The 21945-nt window shown below is 43.1% G+C and overlaps 1 protein-coding gene across 1 annotated transcript in view; it reads right to left on the bottom strand.

Moving 5' to 3' along the window:
• Positions 1 to 21741, bottom strand: part of GC (GC vitamin D binding protein) — a 44297-nt gene extending 22556 nt beyond the window's left edge. The window contains exons 1-4 of the mRNA XM_045018245.1: positions 21589 to 21741; positions 5997 to 6066; positions 5025 to 5157; positions 1631 to 1842 (exon numbers count right to left, since the gene is read on the bottom strand). Of these exons, the coding sequence (XP_044874180.1) occupies positions 1631 to 1842; positions 5025 to 5157; positions 5997 to 6066; positions 21589 to 21649 (476 nt within the window). The 5' untranslated portion in view covers positions 21650 to 21741. The remainder of the gene's footprint in view (positions 1 to 1630; positions 1843 to 5024; positions 5158 to 5996; positions 6067 to 21588) is intronic.
• Positions 21742 to 21945: the final 204 nt, after the last annotated feature.

Raw genomic sequence — 21945 nt, 5'->3', positions numbered from 1 at the left:
AGTTCTCACTGCCTCTCCCACACAACTTACTGCCAGATTATTGCTGCTTTCTCTGTGTTACAGGGATGCATCTCTCCCCAGCCTAGCCGTGCACCCACACAGAGGTGGCCCCAAAAGTTCTCCCTGGTTTTGCTTGGGTGAAATGTCAGAGTTAACGGATCTCTCTTTTATCCCTGGAACATGAGACAGTTGCTGCCTTGACAGGCAATCACACTGGACACTTTATCTTGTAGTTTGGTTACATTTTCTCAGATTATTAAGCAGCTAGCGCCAGGAGAAGGAAAGAAATCATAAAAGTAAATGCATTCATAAATCTAACAACAAACAGCAGCGTACGTCCAAAGTTGGCAAACTTGGGTACTTAACATCAGACAATTCATTCGCACATTGATGTGTCTAGGGAGAGATTTGCAAAGACAATCACATACTTTTGATAGTCAGTGGGAGTTGTGTGATTAAATCACTGTTGTACCTTTGAAAATCTCTCTCTAAAGTATCTAAAAAGAAATGTTACTATCAATCTCTACAGAGATTCAGGGCCAGATATTAGGGATTAAAGATGGAGATAGGCCCCTAAACCACGTAGACATTTTTATAAATTCTGCTAGACACCTATCTCCCATTCATTTCAATGGGAGATAGGTACCGGACTCAGCTAGGCATTGCAATTCATTTGTATTAGGTGCCTATCTGCAGGTTTAAGTACCTCAACGCCTTTGAAAAATCGGACCCTCAGTCTCCATGTTAGTCCCTCAGGAGAACCCAGGAATGCAACAATAAGTCAGAGATCCAGGATATAGAAAGGGCTCTCTGCTTCCCCACCCCCTTACTTTTCCCACCATCTCTCCACCACATGAGTCAGAACAAACGATAGTCGTGATTCATGAACCAAGACACACGCAGCCTTCTGACCCCCAACTACTATCATCCAAGCAGAAGATACTCTAAAAACTGCATTGCTGAGAGGCACCACGGAGACCCTTCTTCAGATCGCACAGCGCCCAGAAGGACACTCCGACCACATTGTCTTTAAGAACGTTATTGCTACACCATGTAGTATTTTATTAAGCTAAGCCAGGGTCCTTTCTGCCCCATGACGAGTGGAGCACGTCCCCAGGGACTGTGGGTTCTAACCCTGGTGCTTGGCGCACATAGTGGGTAGGGGAGAAAGGTTCTTTGTATCCTTGCAGCCTTGTGCATCCATGCAGAACCCAGAGCCAATAAAGCACCCAAGATAAACTTCTATCCAGTGCTTAAGCCCCACTTACACTTGTCTGCATCCCAACCATTTGTCAGAGAGAAAAAACAGAATCTGACTAGTGAATGAATTTGTTTGAAATTAAGGAATTTAATGTTGTTCTCAGGATATATTCAAGATGTGTAAAGTTCATAAGCTAAACTCTTAGTGCTTATGCGACGCCGAAAGACAGCGGTGGGCGGGATTGAACCTAGGGCCTCTGGAGCTTAAAACATGAACCGCTACTGCATGAGCTACAAGTCAACTGGCTATTAGTTAAAGCACTTGAGCAAACTCATTAATCTATCTATCTCCCTCTCTCTCTCTCAGTGGTCTTGGTGCCACTAGATGGGACAGAACACCTCACCCAGGAGGTGTGTGGGTTACACTTACCTATCTGCAAAATCCTGGGGGTCCTTCTTGAAGGCCTCACAGAGTTCTTCATTCGATGGCTCCACGTATGTAGGGAACTCTTTGGGTGGTTGGTGCAAGGCAGCCAGACAGAGCTTTCGCTCTAATCCTTGCTGGGTACAGCAAGCCGCAATTCCTGGGTGATCAGGATAAGGAGCGTTTTCATCGCAGGACTTGACAGACAGCGCTGAAGACTGGGGCAAGGTGGAACGGAAGGAAAGGAAATGAGGGAACATTAATGTCCAAGTTCTCAGTCTAGCAGTAATTATAGTTTTCACATTCTTTAAGTAAAACATTGCCTCTCTCTATAGGTGAAATCCACTTCTGCACACAGCTCAAAGAAGCGGGCTCTGTGGAGGAGCTCTGTGGTGGGTTGGGTTGGTGATACCTCATCTTGAGGACATAAGCACTGGTATGTTGTACAGAACCACAGTGTCATTACCTTGTTCCTCTGTGCTGGCTGCAACCCCTCCCAGTCACTTATGGAGTTTATTGGGCCACATTATTTAGTAATTCATTGCATACCCATGAATGTACCACAATATACTTTGTCAATGTAATGCAGTCTTAGTAACAGATTTCCCCTTCTGCTATTCAGAGGGACAAGATAATTTTTTGGGGGGGATGGGGGAGAGATGAATGAGTTGTGTGAGAATTTTGTTAACCATCTTACTTAACCACTTGTTAAGCACTGTAGCTCTGGCCAAATTCTGACTTTTGTAAAGCCAGCTTCTGTTCAAGGTGTTTCTCGGAAGGAGATAACACAAAACATGCATTAAAAGGTATCTGACCCAAACGTCTCACACTATCAGCAGTAAAAACCCCAATTGCTTAATGCATAAAGCAAGCACCAAAACTAGTGGGGGCTCCGATGCAAAGCAAGAAAAGAGGAGAACGAGAACCACAGTAGCGGCGTTAGGAAGTCAGCGTTTACCTTCTCTGACCACACGGCTATCTTAGATTAGAAGATACCTGCAGCTTTTCAGACACCAGGGTGTGGTAACTGTGGGAAAATATTCCCTTTTTAATGGTAATCACTGTAGAAAGGGGTGGATTCTGGAGCCCTGATGAAGGCAAAACTCCCATTGACTTGTTTTAAGTGAGAAGACTGCAGGCTGTAGCTCAAAGTGGATGTGGTTGTGTTGCTTAGTGTCTGCTGTAGAAGGGAAAGGTAGGATTTGGGGGGCTGTAGTGCATGGAGCCAAGGAGGCTGTAGGGCACAGACAGGTGAGAGCAGGCCTGTGGGGGAGGTGGAAGCAGATGATCTGCCATTCATGGTCCTTCAATTCTCTGTCCCATGTTAGGAGCATGTAACTGGCCTGGAGAGCTACTTAGCCACATAGCGGAAGTAGCCTCCACATAGTGGGTCTGCAGCTCTTCTGGGCCTGGGGTGAGAGTATGAAGGTTCCTCACCCACATCTGTGCACAGGCCCATGCCCAGTCCAGTCACTCAGGCTTGGCGCTGGCATGATGGAGCTGGTCTGAAGAGGAAAGAGGCAGGTGTGATTCCAGAAATGGGTGTTTAAGTTGGCAGAAGTGGGCCACCCTGTTTCCATGAGGAGTTGGTCTGTTAGATATCAGTCATACCAACATTTTTAGTTCTCCAGAAACAATTAAAACAGAACAGTGACCTGTGCTCTGGAAATGTGGCCCAATCCTTTCTGGGGCTCCTCATCCATACTCTGAATATGATTTGTAAAACCGCTTAGCCACTGGCACTATGTAACAACAACATTATTTCTTATATAGCACTTCTCATTTTTAGATCTCAAAGCACTTTACAGAGGAGGTCACAATGATTATCCTCATAGTACTGATGGGGAAACTGAGGCACAAGGTGGGACAGTGACTTGCCAAAAATAAAAAATAGAGATGGCCTCAACCCAAAAGCTTGGATCAGGATACCCCAATCTTTTGGCAACATGAGGGTATGTGTATCGTTCCTTTAAATATGTGGCAAGGTGCCAGCGGCAGGTTCTAGGCAGGAGTTCTGAAGTGAAGCATAGGGTTGCAGAAAAGAGGGGTCACAGTAACTTTAGGGATAATACCATTTCCCTAATTCCAGGAAAATTTTACCCTTTCTGTGACTCTTAACCACCATCACAGAAAAAGCTGCTTGAAATCTGGATCCAGACCTGATTTTTGCAGCTGGATCCCAGCTCTATTAAATCCCATTAATATTAATAAGAGTTACGTGTATGCACTAAACAGACAAACCCCACCACCTTTCAGCCATAGTCAGCGTTACCTTTTAAATTAATTTCAAGATGCTTCCAGACGTATTCACCTCCCCCCATACTTCTCCACCATTTTCACCTGAAGCTTCCATTGGAATGTAAACAACATTGCATATACATAACTGTACATAAATTGGAAGCATCACATTGTTTCTGTCTGGTAAGCATGTAATTATATGGTTATGTGCAATATATTATTCAGCCAGTAGATGCCTCTGTATGCCATTCAGAATTCCAGATAGTGCTCTTGGGAAACTGCATAATGAATTGTCAGTCAAATATATAGATACTAAATAATGTTAGAGACATGAGTATTATATGTAGTACTATAAGACAATAGAAAGGAATTTGTGTGTGTTTCTCTGCTGATGCAGCATTCCTGAATGTAGCTGGAAAAACTTCAGGGTTGTATAAACTCTGAAACCTGGTTTGTGTGTCTTGCTTTGTAAAACCGTGGTCTGTGTAATTAGCAAAGTGAAACAGAGCGTCATGAGGGAATTGTTAATTTTAAGGTGCTCCCAAGACAAGCTGACAAGCAAAAACCCAAGGCCACAAAAACAGACCAGTAAGATTAAAACAACTGGAGCGAGCCAGTGGGACTAGCAGCAGAGAACAGATGATATAAGGAAGACAAGTGTTAGCAAGGTAAGCAAAAATGTTTTCGTTTGGGTTAATTATTGTGATTTGTGCATAAAAATGTTTAGTCAGGGGTTTAGAATGGATAAGTTCACAGATGAGGCAACTTGGTAACTGAGTCTGCTGGTAACTGAGTCTGCGCAAAGCTACGGAATAGGGTATAAAAATAGTGACTGACAACAAGAGAGTGGAGAAAAAACGGGGAAGAACATAGCAGAGACCAGAGACTTGGAAAAAATCTCCCTCTCCCCAGAAGAGGTCATTTATAGCTGGTAATAGTATTGTCTTAAAATGTACAAAATAAATGCTACAAGAAGCCTAAATTGGAATGGCTCTCCTTTGTCATCATACAGGATGGGGCCTGGTAGACAAGGGAGAAAAAGCTGAGACTAAAGTGCATGGAAACTGGTTTGTTTTGTCTGTCTATCGTTAGAAGCTGTTTTCTTTAATAAATGCACCGTGTTTAAGATACCAGTACTATGATTCTATAGAGCACGACTTACCCCAGTTTCATAGCAGTTGGGGTCGGCCCCTTTGACACAACATGTTTCTGCCAGGGAGACCACCTCTTTCACAAGGTGACTGATCTCTTCAAAGGTGGCATTGGAGAATTTCTTGCTGTTCAGGATGATTGCTCTGAGAACAAACAGGAGGCAAAGATCTCATGGAAAGTTTGGGGAAGTGTTTACTTTTCACTGAAACCCTATTGACATAAATCTGTCCGATTGCAGTTACAAGTTTTACATGAAGAACAGCAGCTCTGGGTCGGAAATAAGAATGAGCGTTTTCTTTTAAAGCAACATTTTGACTTCTTTAAATGTCATCGAATCTGTGCTATAGCCGCAGAGCCTTATTTTCAGCTTGCCTGTATACAGGCTTCCAGTTTGCTCCCACAGCTTTGCAGCCAGAAGTAATTGTGGACACGGATTTCCTTCTATAATTATCTATGGATACATCTGATGTCACATACATGCCTAAGCACTGATCGTCACTGCAGATCAGGCAGTGAAATGTCTAAGGGTACATCTAAACTGCGGCTGGGAGCGTGTTTCCCAGCTCAGATAGACATGTGCTAGTGCTGCTCCACCTAGCTTGCTAAAAATAGCAGTGTAGCTCCGGTCAGAGAGACACATGCTGCCATTGAAGTAGAAGGCTGGGATTTTCAAATCCTGAGGGAGCTAGGCACCCACATTCCATTAAAATGCAATAGGATTTAGGTAATTAACTTCTTGTGAAAATTCAAGGCAGACAAACAACTTACAGTCTAAGGCCCTGATCCTGCAAACATGCAGGTGTTTAACTTTATTCATGTGAGTGGTCCCACTGAAATCTCCCCATTTAGAAAGTCTGATTATAGATAAACCTTCTAACATGATTTTTTCTTTTTATAATAATTTTCTTTAACTTGGTTTGCGTGCTGTGTCTGAGCACCCTGGGTTCAAAGTCAATGCTTCAGTGTTCCGGGGGGTACATACAGAGATCGGAAGTTGTCTTTCCCCAGGATGTTGAACTCTTGACAGATTTTGTCCCGTACATAGTCTCGACCTGCAAAAATCAGTCACAGGAGGATTTATGATCAGTTACTTGTTTTGATAAAACAGAACACAGAAGAAAAACAAAGCGTATCTCACTCTGTCCTCTGGAAGACAAAGATGGGCTTGATGAGACCAAAACAAAAAAACCCACAACATAAAAACCCTACCCAAACAACATATTCTACTGCACACACCTCTCCTTTTGGGAAAGAAGGAGAGAACAAAACAACCTGATAAATGTTAGTCACGTCCCTCTCTGAGGTGAGATGCTCAGATCCATGGTGATGAGCATAGTATAAAAACCTATTTATAGTAGAATTTATGTTCTTGAGGGTCTGGTCCCAAGACCACTGAAGTCCATAGGAGTCTTTGTTACTTCAGTGGGCTTTAGATCAGGGTCTTCTTTCCAAAATAAGAAGATGAGAGAGAGAGAGAATTAATGTTGGTTTATTGTTTAAACGGAAAGGGGATGACATGTCTATTCCCATATTCCAGCCATCTCTTCTGGAAAAAGAAAAAACATATTTTGCCACTATTATAAGTAGAAAATAACTGTCTAGGTGCATGTGTTGTTAGGGTATCTTTGTAGAAAAGCAGTGGGGTGAAATTCACCCCTGTGCCGAGGGCCAGCATCAATTTTCTAAGTGCAGTATCAACGAATTCCCTCGTAAGCCCTCAAAATAGGATTCTAGTGGCGCAGAAAGCTTGTGCAGGCCCGCTGCATGGGGATGAATTTCATCCCTATAGCATTTAATACAAAATAACATAGGATGGTTCAAAACAGCTTACAGAGTTCAATATAGAATTCTATCCCTGCTGCAGAATTCCACAGAATGGTGTAAAACAAACCAACGCCTCAAACAATCCCCTGAAAAGCCCCACAACTCTACAAAGAACATATTTCTCTGTTAAATTTGACACTGTAGGCTCAGAGTAATTTTCACAGAATTCCAATTAATTTTCATAAAACCCTATTGATTCCACCCCTAGTTAATTCAGTAGCACGGTTCTATGAAGTGTATTTGTCCATACAAAAAAGGTACACACTGAACTTTGAAAATCAAGATAATTTGAACAGCCCGATAATAGCTCAGGTACAAAAAATATACTATTATAAAGTACTATTCAGAAGGTGGTTTCCATCTCCAACAAGCATCTGATTTCCTGCTATTTCTTACAAAAACTAGTTTTGTTGCCAGTTTCAAATGAGCTTTTGACTCGTCTTCTGCTTATCACAGAAATTGGGTGGAATCACTACCATCTGCCTGCCATAAACGCAATAGCAATGGATCCTGTAAAATTGTCTTCCCGGTATGCTGGCTGACGTCCTTTTTAATAAGCAGATTTTCCCGTATGAATGTTTGTAATGGAAAAGCAGGCCCATTTGAACAGCAGGAGTGGGTTCTGTGACCATACTGTACTTCCCCAGGAAGAAAAAGGCAGATAAAAAAATGTATGAAAGGCCTGCTGCCTTAGAGAGCAGGAGCCCTGAGAAGTGACACAGGCAAACTAGGAAAGCCGGCTATACCGCTCAAAAGCATGAAGATGAAGGCAAGGTGACACAGTGCAGAACTACACTAAAACAAAGGAACATGGATTATGAACCCCTGCAAATGCTTTTTTTAAACTCCTGCGTTAAGAATAGTATTGCTGCTGCTGCTGCTGCTGCTTTTTATTCTGCAGTAGCTAACACAGCAGAATCAGTATTGCTTTCTTCCCGGCTCTTACTTACACCTGTGTAAAAACCAATGTCTCCCCACTGATTGAAGGTGGGGGGAAGTGTGTGTCTTAGACTCCCTTGTTGTTCCTTGGCACTAGATATGACAGTGTAAGGATGCTGTAGTGCAGTGGAGAATTCCTTCCCTGCCCGCATAGGTAGGGGACATGAACCATAATGAGCTCTATTAATGTATAGAGCTCCATTAAGGACTGTCTGGAGGTTACCATAAGACTGCACAACTGAGAAAAGCTTACCTAATGCATCACTGATGTTCTGTGACACACTCTTAGTAAACAAAAACAACAAGTTTCAGAGTAGCAGCCGTGTTAGTCTGTATCCACAAAAAGAACAGGAGCCCTTGTGGCACCTTAGAGACTAACAAATTTATTTGAGCATAAGCTTTCATGGGCTACAGCTCACTTCTTCGGATGCATAGAATGGAACATATAGTGAGGAGATATATATACACACACAGAGAACATGAAAAGGTGGGAGTTGTCTTAACAACTCTGAGAGGCCAATTAAGTAAGAGAAAAAACTTTTGAAGTGATAATCAAGATAGCCCAGTACAGACAGTTTGATAAGAAGTGTGAGAATACTTACATGGGGAGATAGATTCAATGTTTGTAATGGCTCAGCCATTCCCAGTCTCTATTCAAGCCTAAATTGATTGTATCTCATTTGCATATCAATTCGAGTTTAGCAGTTTCTCGTTGGAGTCTGTTTTTGAAGCTTTTCTGTTGCAAAATTGCCACCCTCAGGTCTGTTATTGAGTGACCAGACAGGTTAAAGTGTTCTCCTGCTGGTTTTTGAATGTTATGATTCCTGATGTCAGATTTGTGTCCATTTTGAGGAGTCCTTGTGGCACCTTAAAGACTAACAAATTTATTTGGGCATAAGCTTTCATGGGCTAAAACTCACTTCATCAGATTCATGGAGTGGAAAAATACAGGCAGGTATAAATACGCAGTGCATGAAAAATTGACTTACCAAGTGTGGGGGGGTCAGTGCTAATGAGCCAATTCAATTAAGGTGGAAGTGGGCTATTCTCAACAGTTGACAAGAAGGGGAAGGAAAATCACTTTTGTATTGCTAATGAGGCCAATGTAATCAAGATGGCTCATTTCAAACAGGTAACAAGAAGATGAGAGTACCAGCAGGGGGGAAATTAGTTTTTGTAGTGACCCAGTCATTCCCAGTCTTTATTCAGGCCTAATTTGATGGTGTTCAGTTTGCAAATTAATTCCAGTTCTGCAGTTCCTCGCTGGAGTCTGTTTTTGAAGTTTTTTTGTTGAAGAATTGCCACTTTTAGGTCTGTCATTGAGTGTCCAGGGAGATTGAAGTGTTGTTCTACTGGTTTTTGAATGTTATAATTCTTGATGTCAGATTTGTGTCCATTTATTCTTTTGCATAGAGACTGTCTGGTTTGACCAATGTACATAGAAATACGTGGGTTTTAGCCTAAATTTGTTAGTCTCTAAGGTGCCAGAAGGACTCCTCGTTGTTTTTGCTGATACAGACTAACATGGCTACCCCTCTGAAACCTGTCACTCTTAGAAACACTTCACCTCCGGCTGAATGCACATGGAGCGCCTACATTCTTCTCTGTAAGGCACTTAACAGGTACTACTGGGCATTTTCAGAATGTATAGAATCATAGACTCATAGACTTTAAGGTCAGAAGGGACCATTATGATCATCTAGTCTGACCTCCTGCACAATGCAGGCCACAGAATCTCACCCACCCACTCCTGTATCAAACCTGTCTGAGCCATTGAAGTCTTCAAATCAAATGAAGCTTAAAAAAATCAGAGGGAAAATGACAGCATTTTTAAATACAGAACCTCATCTTGTTTGCCTGATGAGATTCCAGTTTGCTCAGTGTCTGATCTGTCTTCATTTGAATAATTCAAGCTACTAGTAGGGCTGGAATGATCCAGTCATCACATCTGCCTCTTTGCTGCGTTACACTCACATTTATCTGCTTTAGATGGCAGCAGAGAATGATGCTTGAAGCTCTTCATGCTAGAGGCCATTCTTCATGCACAGATGTCACGAGGCAATTCTCTGCTTAGGGAATATTTAGTTGAAAAAAAAAAAGCAGGCAGACAGAAATGGCCAATTTCCAACTGAGGTAAATATAGAATCAGGGCATCTCTGTCATGAAATGCACTGGCAAACACAAAGTTTGTCTTTGTGAGTGTTTGTGAAAATTTTAACGTGGCCACAAAAGGAAAAGTGGGGAGCTTAGCATAATGCTAATTGAAACCTGTTTTACAGAGAGCTAGATTTTTGGCTTTGCCACAAACCTGAGGGATGGGGTGTAAAAGCATCCCAGTTCCTTTCCACCTCCCCCACTTACTTCTGGCAGAGTCATTTGTTGCTGCCTACATCAGTAGCAAATTATAACCTCCCCGGCACTGATCCAGCAGTGCTGGCTTGTGCATTGGCTCCGCCCATTTCCCTCCCATCCCCACCTACCCGCTTGGTGTTTCCAGTGGGGCTACTCATGGAGTTATGTACTACACAATGCAAGTAGTGATGGCAGAGAGGGAAGGGCAAGAATCCCAGTGTGGGTGGGAAAACCAGTCTGGAAATAAATATATTGTCATTGTGGTGAAAGACTTTGTTTAAAATCAATGGGAGACTCATTCAAGAGTATAATTTAGACCTCAGTTTCCAATATGATAGATTTAATATTTTTTAATAAACTTTTCTTCATCCCTGGCTGAATTTTAAAACACATGCTCAATATTTCCGATAAATAAATGATTTCTCCCCTCTCTTTCTTTTCATTTAGCCATCAATATACAATGCCCAGTGCAGGACACAGGTTATTAGCTATCTGAGGGACAGTCCCATTAACCTGACCACCACACAAAAAGGCTTTGTCAGCGTGAGGTTAAAACCACAGGAACCTATCAGTGATCTGAGTGTATAGAACGTTCCATGAATGTTGGAGTCAGAAAACCATGTCAAGGTATGGTGAGTCACCAAGTGACCAAATCACTGAGCCCCAAGGCTTGTAGGAGTGGGGACAAGGAAAAGAGGATCACATGACCTCTCCCTTCTCTCCCATTCCATCCTCCTCCCTGGGCCCACACAGAGGACAAGAGCTCGGGGATTCTTCACTGCCAGGGAATCCCTGTTCTCTTTGGGGCCGGGGAAGTAGTAGGAGGTGGCCAGCATGAGAAAGAGTGGAAGCGTTTTTCTTTTTTTTTGCCCATTACAAATCAAAACAGAACATATACTAGAGAGTGTTAAAATCTTTCTTTAGGGAGGGAGAGCAAAAGGAAATAAAGAGAGACGACAGCACTGCTGCATTTCAGTTTGTTACAGAACTCACTGGCTATATTTGATCAGGTTTCTGGAAGACCCATTCATGTTTTTCATATGGTATGCGGTTGTAGCTCTGACGTCTGTGTTTACACATCTAAATAAAATTATAACCGTAGTTTCAAAGAGCTGAGAACCAGCAGCTCCCATTCACCCCTAGAGAAAATTGCATACAAAATGTGTGCACATTACAATTTAACGTGTGACATTCTTTTATCCTAGTCTGGCTGATCCTGAAAAATGTGGTGTCATGTCTGATAAGAAAATGAATATAATTGTTCTCTTTCTTCTCTCACTTACTGGTACAAATAAAGAGTAGGCTTTGTTTTTCTTTCACGGTACTAACAGATATGTTCTTTTATCACAAAAACCTTATAAAACTTGCTTTACAACTTAGTCAGAGAGAAATTAGTATATATTGGAGACTCCCACTGTAGTCAATGCACAAGAGACAGTTTTTTTCAGTGTGTCTTTCAGTGCAAATATAAGTCAATGAAGGATCTGCAGATGTATCTGCACATCGGGCAGACACGCTCACTTGTTTTTGACACAGCCTGATTTCTTGGCTCGCACTTCTCTTTGGCTTTTTCTGTTCTGCTGTTCTCAATGGCTTTAACTGCAGACCAATAGGTCTGCCACCATCTTGATCTATTAGCAGCAGCTTTTCATGTGCTGGGGTCAAGGTGGCCAGCTTTTAAAAGGGCTTTGAGAGTGTCCTTATATCATTTTCATTGGCCTTCCAGCGTACATGCTCCCATTTTCAATTGTCCATAAAATATGACTGTGGAAGGCTTGTATTACCCATATGTACAAGCCCAGTAAAGTTGCACCTGTATAATTAGGGATTCAATGCTAGTCCTACAGCTCTTGTCCAGGACTTTGATGTTTGGTATCCTGTCTAATCACTTGATGTTACAGATGAGATGCAGCCGGCACACGTGAAAACACAAAATATATATACACAAAATACGCAATTATAAATTGCCGTATGGAAGTCCCTAAAACTGTATCAATGAGACCTGCTACCAGTCAGTTTCTGCAGCTTTATGGTATTAATCACATATTGCAGCTGATGCTTTTCTAATCTTAGTCTTCCTTTTTTATCCTGTCATTTGATAGTGTCAATTAAAGTCTTTCATTGTTTCACGTTTAGGTCCAAACTTCTGTTTTTCTTACATTAAGGTAGGTGGCCTGTTTATTGGTGGGCCTATCAAAACTCCATGATATCAAGCTCTTTTCCTTTTTCCTCTTACCTATTTTAATTTTGAGCTTAATAGTGACTATTGTTGAAGGAGTTTCTCCTTTCATTAGTATTAAAAAAGTTCTTAAACTATCAGGTTGGGTGGTAGGTGATGACCGTTTTCTTTCTGGCTTTTATAAGAAACAGGGTTTTCAGGACAATCTAATAAAATAGTAAAGGGTTCTCGGAGAGAAAAGGTGGGCAAGCAAATATTTTTTATTGGACTAACTTCTGTTGGTGAGAGAGACAAGTTTTTGAGCGCCACAGAGCTCTTCTTCAAGGGTTATCTGACAGCCGACACCCCATTAGTAGTTCTGTTGAAATCAGTGATGTTACACCAGTGTAAAGCCAGTGTGAAACAAGAAGCAGGCCCAATTAGAATTTTAGTTAAAGAAATTAGGTAGACATTCACTCTTACTTCATCAACTCTATCTATCCATCTGTCTTCGTGTTTTGTATAGTGGCAATCACTGAAGACTAGGATTTTCAAAAGAATTAGGGCTCCAGCTCCCACTGAAAAAAAAAATTAAAAGGTGCTTCTGAATATCTCCCTCTAATTGTCGAGAGACACAATTGTCAAAAGTGCCTAACTAACTTTCAGCCTACGTCCCATTGTCTTTTAATGAGAATGAGGCCGCTAAGTGCCTAAGTCACCTCTGAAAATAGGACTCAGTCTAAGTCATTTAGGCACTTTTAGAAGAAATTTACCCTTGTTTCATTGATGTTAGTCTTTTTCTGTATTGGCCTCTTTCATTTTTTCAGCTGCAGCACTGGCTGCACAAAGTTGTAGATTGCACCGGATACATGGAAATCAATTGCTGTTGTAATAAGAACCAATAGAGGGTGCTATGAACCATATATGTTTGAAATAGAGAGCTCTCGATCTTATGTTCAATCTGGAAAACGCACAGGATTGAATGGCTTTATCAAAAGAAATATCAAGAAGTATCAGGACAGACAGAATGAAAAGGAATTGCCATAAGTCTTTGCAACAGGTGAACGTTAATGCTAAATTGCAATGGAGTTGCTATAAAACAGGGGTCCCCAACGCGGTGCCCACGGGTGCCATGGCGCCCGTGGGGGCATCTTAATGCGCCTGCATCTTGGCCCCCGGGAGAGCACCCGCTGAAATGCCGCAGCGGCATTTTGGCGGGGACGCCTCTCGATGACGCTGCTTGCCGTTGACAAGTGACGTCATCGAGAGGCGTCACTCCTGAATTTCGGCGTCATCGAGAGGCGTCGCCACCAAAATTCAGTGGCATTTCGGCGGATGCTCCACCACCGCAGTGGTCCTTTGGTTGGCGCTCGCCAGCCAAAAAGGTTGGGGACCACTGCTATAAAATGATATCGTGTGCCCGGCCATATTACCAAACCTAAGCAGAGAGCACTATGATTCATGTAATTACAGCAAGTGCCAAAGGAACGGTTAATAAGCCACTAATCCCTGTAAAGTGCTATTCATTTTGCTCCAAACTGTCTGGGGTGGGATTTGGTGCCAGCAGGTTAAATATCAGTATAATTTCAGAAACTCTGCTGTAACATTTACATTATTTTCACAGTGACTTTCACACCCGGAGAGGTGTTTGGAGTGAAGACAGGGTGCAAAAAGCTGAAAGGGTAAAATTTTCAAAAGCACCAAAGTGACTCAGAAGCCCAAGTTCCATTTTCAAAAGTCACTTAGGTAGTTAGGGCCAGATTTGCAAAGTTTTTTTAGGTACCTACAGATGTAACTAGGCACCTAGTAGGATTTCAAAAGCACCTAGGGCCATAGGCGCCAAGTCCATGGCTGCTCTGGGGCTGGAGCACCCACGGGGAAAAAAAAATAGTGGGTGCTCAGCACACACCAGCAGCCCCACTGATCAGCTCCTCCCCCTCCCCCCAGCCCTCCTGCCCACTGCAGATCAGCTGTTTAGCAGCGTTCAGGAGGGGGAGGAGTGAGGGTGGGGCACGCTCGGGGAAGGGGGCGGAATGGGGGATGGAAGAGATGGGGTGGGGAGGAGCCTTGGGGGAAGGGGTGGAGTGGGGGCAGGGCCTGGGGCAGAGCGGGGGTCAAGCACACCTGGGAAATGTCGGTGCATATGCCTAAGGCCCAGGTAGGTGCCTAAATACCTTTGACTAACTCCCATTGAATTCAGTTAGGCACCTAAATACCTTTGAGGTTCTGGGTACAAGTGTCTAACTCCCAACCTAGTTACTTTAGAAAATCCCACTAGGCATCTATTTGCATCTCTAGGAACCAGAATATCTTTAATGTCTGGCCCTACATCCCATTTTTAAAAATGACTTGGGCATTTAGGAGCCTAAGTCTGATTTACTTTCAATGAGACTTGGACTTTTAAGTCACTTTTGAAAATAGGATTTAGGCACTTTTGAAGAAAATTCCCGTGTTCTCTTTTACCCTTAAGCTGCCATTTCTGGAAATACTTGCTCCAGGAGATTCTTTAGAAAACCTGAATCACACAAGAATTCGGGGCACCAGTGGGCAGTGAGAAGTGTACAGCTCAGATCATCACCTGGTGGAAATCACCACAGTTCCATTGGAACTTCAATAGAATTAATCTGATTTACACTATCTGGGGGATCTAGCCCACAACATCTAGAAACCAGCTAAGCCTAAGGAAGTCAAGGTCTGGTTGAAGACATCAAAGTCCAAGATATACACAGACCCCAAATGGGAACACACTAAAATTAGTAATGCCAGACATTTACCATGTTGTAAGAACCATTCGTGTAGTGAAATTAATGCTCTCTCAAACCTCCCTGTCACGATTCTTTATTTCTGATGCAAACAGTTTCAACAATAAAAATGAGAGGACACCAAATGTGCACAGAGTGCAAGGATCTTTGGGATTAAAATGAGTGATATCCCTGTAAATGAAGTACAGTTCAGTGGTAGGCTAAAATTCATACATTTGAAGGCCAGAAGGGACCATTACCATGATCAAGTCTCTGCTAACCCACTGTCTTCAAATGAGGCCCTCAGTTGCACAGATGTAACTGATTTAGAACTTAAATGGTTCTGACGGTGATGAATAGAATTTAGCTCACTTTCTCAACTGTGTTGACTCTGCAGAACAAAGCAGCAGAATAAAAAGCAGTGAAAGCTTATTTTCATCATTATTATTATCAGATTCTGAATGCACATAAGTAGCGTAGCTGCTTAGTAAGAAGGTGGCGTTTTTAGAGGAAAAGTGCATTTTAATGTGTCAGCTGCATAGACTTTGCAGGACACAGATTAGATAGATGGAGGGGGAAAGTCCCTGGTTTCCTGAAATGCTTCAAAGTGCTACCGTTTGCCTTGTGTTTGACATTTTTGATTGTATCAAAGTCTGATGCTATCTGATTATGCTCATGTGTCCCCAACAGACAAGTGATGATTCTGCTGGTGTGGCGAGGAGTCAAGCTCTAAGATATTAATCAGTCTGTATCCTGTTACTCTATTAGAGTCAAAGAAGTTTGACCCCTCTCCCCTGTTAGAACAAGTAGCCTCTGAGGGTGACAGCTCTTGGTTAGAACACTTTCCCCTCACAACTAGGGTGACCATATGTCCCATTTTGGCTGGGACAGTCCCTTTTTTAAGCCCTGTGCTGACTTTTTCCCCAAAAGGAGGCATTTGTCCCGTTTTCTGACTTGACCAGTTGGCAAGAGCAACCAGGACAAATGCCTACTCTTGTCAAAAAACTGGGGTGTGGTGTGGAGGGGGTGAGCAGAGATGCCAGACCCCCACAGCGGGGAGGCAGGGCTGTGGGGGCAGCAGTGTTCCAGCATGCATCGGGGACCCTGCATTGCGCAGGGGAGCAACCTGGTTCCAGCAACCCAGCAACAGCCTGGCGCACGGCAGGTGGCGACAGGATTACAGCGACAGGCAACGGCATGGAGGTGCCCTCGGGCGAGCAGCTGGTGGTGTCCCATTTTCTCTTTGGGAATTAGGGTCGCCCTACTCACAACCAAAGTAAACAAAATAAATGTTTTGGCCCTGGAATAGCTGTTCACTGATACACGTTGATATTGTCGCTTAAATCAGCTAAACAGAGACAAAATAAATACAGGATTCACCTGCTCAGTGTTTAGCAAATAATTTGGTATGTGCGTATAAATCAGGTGTTAATGATAGTCCACCAGCTGTGAAAAGGACACAGAACATTATATTAGAAGTGGAGGCTTGGACTCAAACAAAGCATACAGCCCTGTTAGGTTATTTCAATATATAAAATGGCTGCTCAGCTCAATCAAATAACCCCTGCTCACTAAGAACCTGCTCCAAAGCCCATTGAAATCAGGGGGAAATCTTTTCATTGACTTGCGATCAGGTCTTTAGATTAGGCCCTAGAAGACTATGAAGATGTCAACACCACAGACTCTTCTCCTGCCCTCAAAATTCAGCTCCATACAGCTCCTTCTTGCATATGGAGCGCTAACTCTGAGCAGCACACTGGGAATCCTCCTCTCTTCTGTGACATACTGGAAGGGAATGAGCACGTTTCCCTGCCAAATGTGGTCAGGAAGCGTGGGTGGAAAAGATTGGTCAGTAGTTGACTTCCTCCAGCCCTGAGCCAGTGCCAGCCTCTTGGAGGGCGCTATGGTTGACTGGGGGTATGCATGATTTCAGGGGTATGGCCAACTGGTTAGGGCAGAGCAGGGGAGGAGCTTCTAGAGGCAGCAAGATCTCCTCAGAAATCCATATAGTTGCTGGCAGAAAACACTATGGAAGTTAACGCTTCCCACAGCAGCACTGATGGTACGTACACCACTCAGGGACTGTCCGCAATTTAGACTCTCCCCTAGAGCTCACCTTGACTAGCTAACATGTCCACACTATAACTTGACCTGTCTACACTAGGGTTTTTAAATGTGTTAGCTGTCACATGTTAGTTATCATGTTTTAAATACACACCTTTTTGCTAGTGTAGATGGTGCTTTGAGTGGCATGATGCCAGTGATCAGGGTTCAATTGTAGCAGGACTATAGAGCAGGCTGTGTTTTAGGGAGAAGTAGTCTTCATCCCATAAGATCTCAGAGTGTGTTACTTATTTAAACAGACATGCTAATACAGGGGTCGGCAACCTCTGGCACGCGGCTCACCATGGTAAGCACCCTGGCGGGCTGGGCCAGTTTGTTTACCTGCCGCATTGCCAGGTTCGGCCGATCGCGGCTCCCATTGGCCATGGTTCGCTGTCCCAGGCCAATGGGGGTGGCGGGAAGCCGCGGCCAGCACATCCCTTGCCTGTGCCATTTCCCGCCACCCCCATTGGCCTGGGATGGCGAACCGCGGCCAGTGGGAGCCGCGGTCCACCGAACCTGGTGACGCAGCAGGTAAACAATCTGGCCCGGCCCGCTGGGGTGCTTACCCTGGCGAGCCGTGTGCCAGAGGTTGCCGGCTCCTGTGCTAACACATCACTTCAGCTCTCATTGAAAGGTAGCTGGCTCCCTTCAATCTGAAACACATCAGCTGTTTAAGAGGGCACAGAAACACCACCAAAAAGATGAGGACAGAAGTGACAAATCTCTTTTCCAGCTTAATGGCTGTGAGGACTTCCAGATAGTGAAATGGGAATGATCTGACACCAGTACACATAGTTACAGCCTTAGTTTTTCTGAAAAATGCCATGGTATCTTTAATGCCCAAAAGGGGTGAAGCGCTTAGCTTCATTTATGGCTTCTTTTCAGCAATTTTAAAAATCGGACTGGGTTAACAAGGGTATGATACTGATGTGGGAAAAAGCGTTTATGTACAGGAGAACTGCCTGCTATTGACACTGCCTTCCAACTCTTGCGTTACTGAGGCAGCATGGAACACCCTTCCTTCAAACCCTATTATTGCTGCTTTGGATTACCTGGAGGGATCACCGCAGAACATTGTAAGGCATTTGCTCAACAGGGACTAGGCCTGATTTCACCACCACCCTCCCCAACCCTGGGAATTGGGCTCAAGTCTCTTATGGCATGAGAGGGCACAAGTCACAGGGTGGGCCTGGAGATGACCTTTTTGTTTTTTTGTCAATAAGACGTGAAATGCTTTCAAGCGAATGCATTGGTTGTGAGCCTGGTATCTTACGTGACTGATGCAAGCTGTCTAACTGTGGCTGTTTGAAAGAGGGAGATATGGAAAAATGGAGAGTGAGATAGTTCAGTCTTTTTGGTCTGTTCGGATCTTGGATTTTCTGCTGAGACTGCCACTCAAAGCTGCAATTAATGCTAGCGGTAGTGGTAATTTTGTCAAACAGGCACTTGTCCACTGTGACGGGGCTGAGACAAACAACTCATTTTATGCAGGTCTCCAAACAAACAAGGATGGGACAACTTTTAGTCATGACTCAAGCTGTGTGAAATTCACCAGTTTTACTTTGCCGGGGCCATTAAAACTTTTTCTTTGTTTTTGATCTTTGCAGTTTTTACCTTTTGAATTCTAAGGTCAAACAACCCTGGAGCATAAATGAAACTCAGTCAAAGCCCTAAGTATTATGTTAAAACTCTATGAAAGGATGATTTTCAACACAAAGCCAAAACTGTGCCGACATGCAAACCATTGACTAATGTTTGAGTTTATAAGACATCTCAGGAAGTTTCATTGTGAGCATTCCATATAGCTCTGCTCATTTCTGACCTGGAGACATATTAAAGCTGGTATCTGAGAGATGACAGAGAACTGAGAAGTCTTTCAGACTCCTGATCCATCCAGCCCCTACCTACAAGCTTAAGTTGTATGAAGAGAAAGATACAGGTCAGGTTTTAGGCAAAACACTTCAAGGGTCAGCTGCTCAGCTGATGTAAATCATCACGTCAATGGCTTCAGTGAAGTGATGTTGATGTACACTAGCTGAAGTTCTGACTCTAAGAGTTCATAGCTTCTGAAAATTTGCTCATTTGAACCTACTGAGGTATTTTCCATTCCCATCCTTTTCCCTCTCCTCTGGACCCAATCCGTGATCCTATTCTCCCGTTTCCATCTTTAACAGAACTATAAACTCTCTGGACAATTCCTGTTTTCCCTTTTTACTCTTTCTCTGGTGCTTCTTTGTTCAAGCCTCTTACGTAGCATGCTGGTACTTTAAAATCTTTGAGGCTTCTGATATTTCCAGGGTCAGATTATCCTCAGAATGTATTGCATCTATCTTTGTTATTTTGCATATCAAGAATCCAATGAGTGCCCTAGAAGAGAGAATATTGCCTTTGCTATTTCCCAATTAACCAAAGTAATTACAATATTAATTGCTGGGTAATCTGCAGCATTCAGATCTCATGAGAATACTTTGGATTTTTGAAAGGGAAAAAAAATCCATCATGGGCCTGAACCTCAGATAAGGTAAGTCAATTGCAGTTCCATTGAAATCAGTAGAGTTACACCAATTTACAAACAGCTGAGGATCAGGCCTCACGTGATTACAATGGCCAAGGCTGTACAAAGTTGTTATTATAGGACTGATTGTCCTGTCAAAGAGAGGGAAAAATCTCTAGTTTCCTGCATATTTCATTCCAATAGAGCTTTTGTAACACTTCAGCTTCTGGGGCATTGTTTAATTAAATCAGCCCTCAAGTTGTATATTGGCATCAAAGGCAAGGTTTTCAATCATAGAAGCAAAACAACTCTGGTTCAGCAATGTGAAATAACCACATATTCCTTTCTAACCTTGCCGTGTTAAAAATTTAAGCAAGAAGTCTCTGTGAATCAATACAAGCAAATGGCAGTAAGTAGAATCTATTAGCATCCAGTTTTCTTTTGTTGTTTTGTACGGAGACTAACCCCAGGGAGATATTCCTAACACGATCAAGTATTAGTTTTAATATCACCACTTGGCAGCTTTCAAGGGCAAGATTGCTGGAATTCATTTTCACTTTCGTAAAATGGTGTGCAATAATGATAAAATACATAAATATATATTTGTTTGTTTATTTATAATTTATATTTTTTTTGGCAGAGCTTCATTTGTGAGTCTGCAACTACAGATCGAGTAACCCAAGTGAGAATTTGTGGTTTTGCCCTGCTCTTTCTACTCAAGGTCTTTCATTTTGTAAAGCAAATAAAAGTGTTTGTGAAAGGTACCAGACGGAAAGCCCCAGAGAGAGTCAAGGCCTTGAACTAAAGTTCTTTTTCTCCCCCCTGCTCCCGAACAGGCCTAGCCTGGCCAACAAAAGCCACGCAATCAATCTCTCCCTTCACATTGTTGAGCAATGCGCCCCACTTCTGACAAAGACGATACTTCAAGCTTCGTGCCCGATCAGGACTTTGCTTCCCAGTTTGAGACTCCCTGGTGGCAATTGTGCTATATCATTTTGATGACACTCTGAATCCCACTTCCCCCCACCCCCAGTCTTCAAACCCCAAGCTCCAGCCCAAGCCACAACATCACAGCACTGTTTACAAAGCTGTTTTGAGAGTGCTGGTGCAAGCCCTGCAACCCTGAGTCGGTTGACCCGGGCTGGGAAGTTCACTGCCGTGGGCTTTGCAGACAAACCCCAAGAACTGGAGAGAGAGCAGCAATTCCTCTTGGGCAGGCCGTGTAACAGCTATCAGGTCGTAAAAAGCCAGATCCTCAGCTGATGTAGTTTACAATTTACACCGGTGAGGAGCTGGCCCAGTAAGTTTAGTTCACTACCAACCTTGCCCACAGATGGACAAAGGTGCAAAGTCCCATTGCCGATGCAGAGCCATACCCAAGCCGTTTTCTAGTTCATGCATTCTGAGTTTGTGCTGCAGCGAGAAACTTTCGTCATATTGGAAGTCCAATTAAAAATTCAGTTCATTAACACTTTTTAATAAGTGATAATGATTCTATTAGTTATGCCAATCAATTGTGCGCCTGCACTAATCACTACAGTATCTGAAGAGGTTCCTGTTAGTGCCTTTGAATAATCAAACACCTTAACAGCAGGGGCATCATTTGCTACAGGGTAAAAAGGGCAGTTGCCCCCCCCAACCTTGGATTGCCCCCTGCTTCAAAGTCTATAAAAGACATAATGGAGCATACTTTTGCCTCCCACCTAGTCTTTGCAAGATATCATATAAGCAGCCCCTGTTCCATATGCTAACACAGCTTTGCCACCCCTAGAACTTTTCTGAAATGGCTCCCATGCCGAACGATACCATTGTCTTTATCTAAACAGTTCCTCTGCTTGAGGACTTGATCCAGCTTCCATTGAAACTGGCAGATATCTTTCCTTTGATTTCAATGGAAGTTGGATGGAGCCTTTCAAATGGACAGTTTCACAGGAGAAATGCAGAGTGCAAGCCATCTTACCTCTATGTTCAGCATGACCCAGCGATACCGCAGCAAGCAGCAAGACTATTACTATCTTCATTTTGTAATTACACTGGGTTTAAAGGGATGGTTTAATCACTTTGTCTTCTGCAGATTGTTTCCCCAAAGGTAGCACTCTAGCGGTCGTTCTGCCATTTATATCAACCACATGACTGCAAATTACCCGATAAATGATTAATCTAGTTGGAGGAGCAGAGGGCATGCATCCTTGATCTAGTGGAGATAAAATGGAATGACTAGTAAAGACAAATAGACATTTACTGATGCCAGTGTGTCCACAAATCACTGTGGTTTTATTATTAACTCTGCAAAACTGGGATTCTAGCTATACAATGA

Source organism: Mauremys mutica, chromosome 5, assembly GCF_020497125.1.
Source record: "Mauremys mutica isolate MM-2020 ecotype Southern chromosome 5, ASM2049712v1, whole genome shotgun sequence".
Taxonomy (NCBI): domain Eukaryota; kingdom Metazoa; phylum Chordata; order Testudines; family Geoemydidae; genus Mauremys; species Mauremys mutica.
Note: the sequence above shows the minus strand (reverse complement) of the source record. Positions and strands in the feature narration are given on the sequence as shown.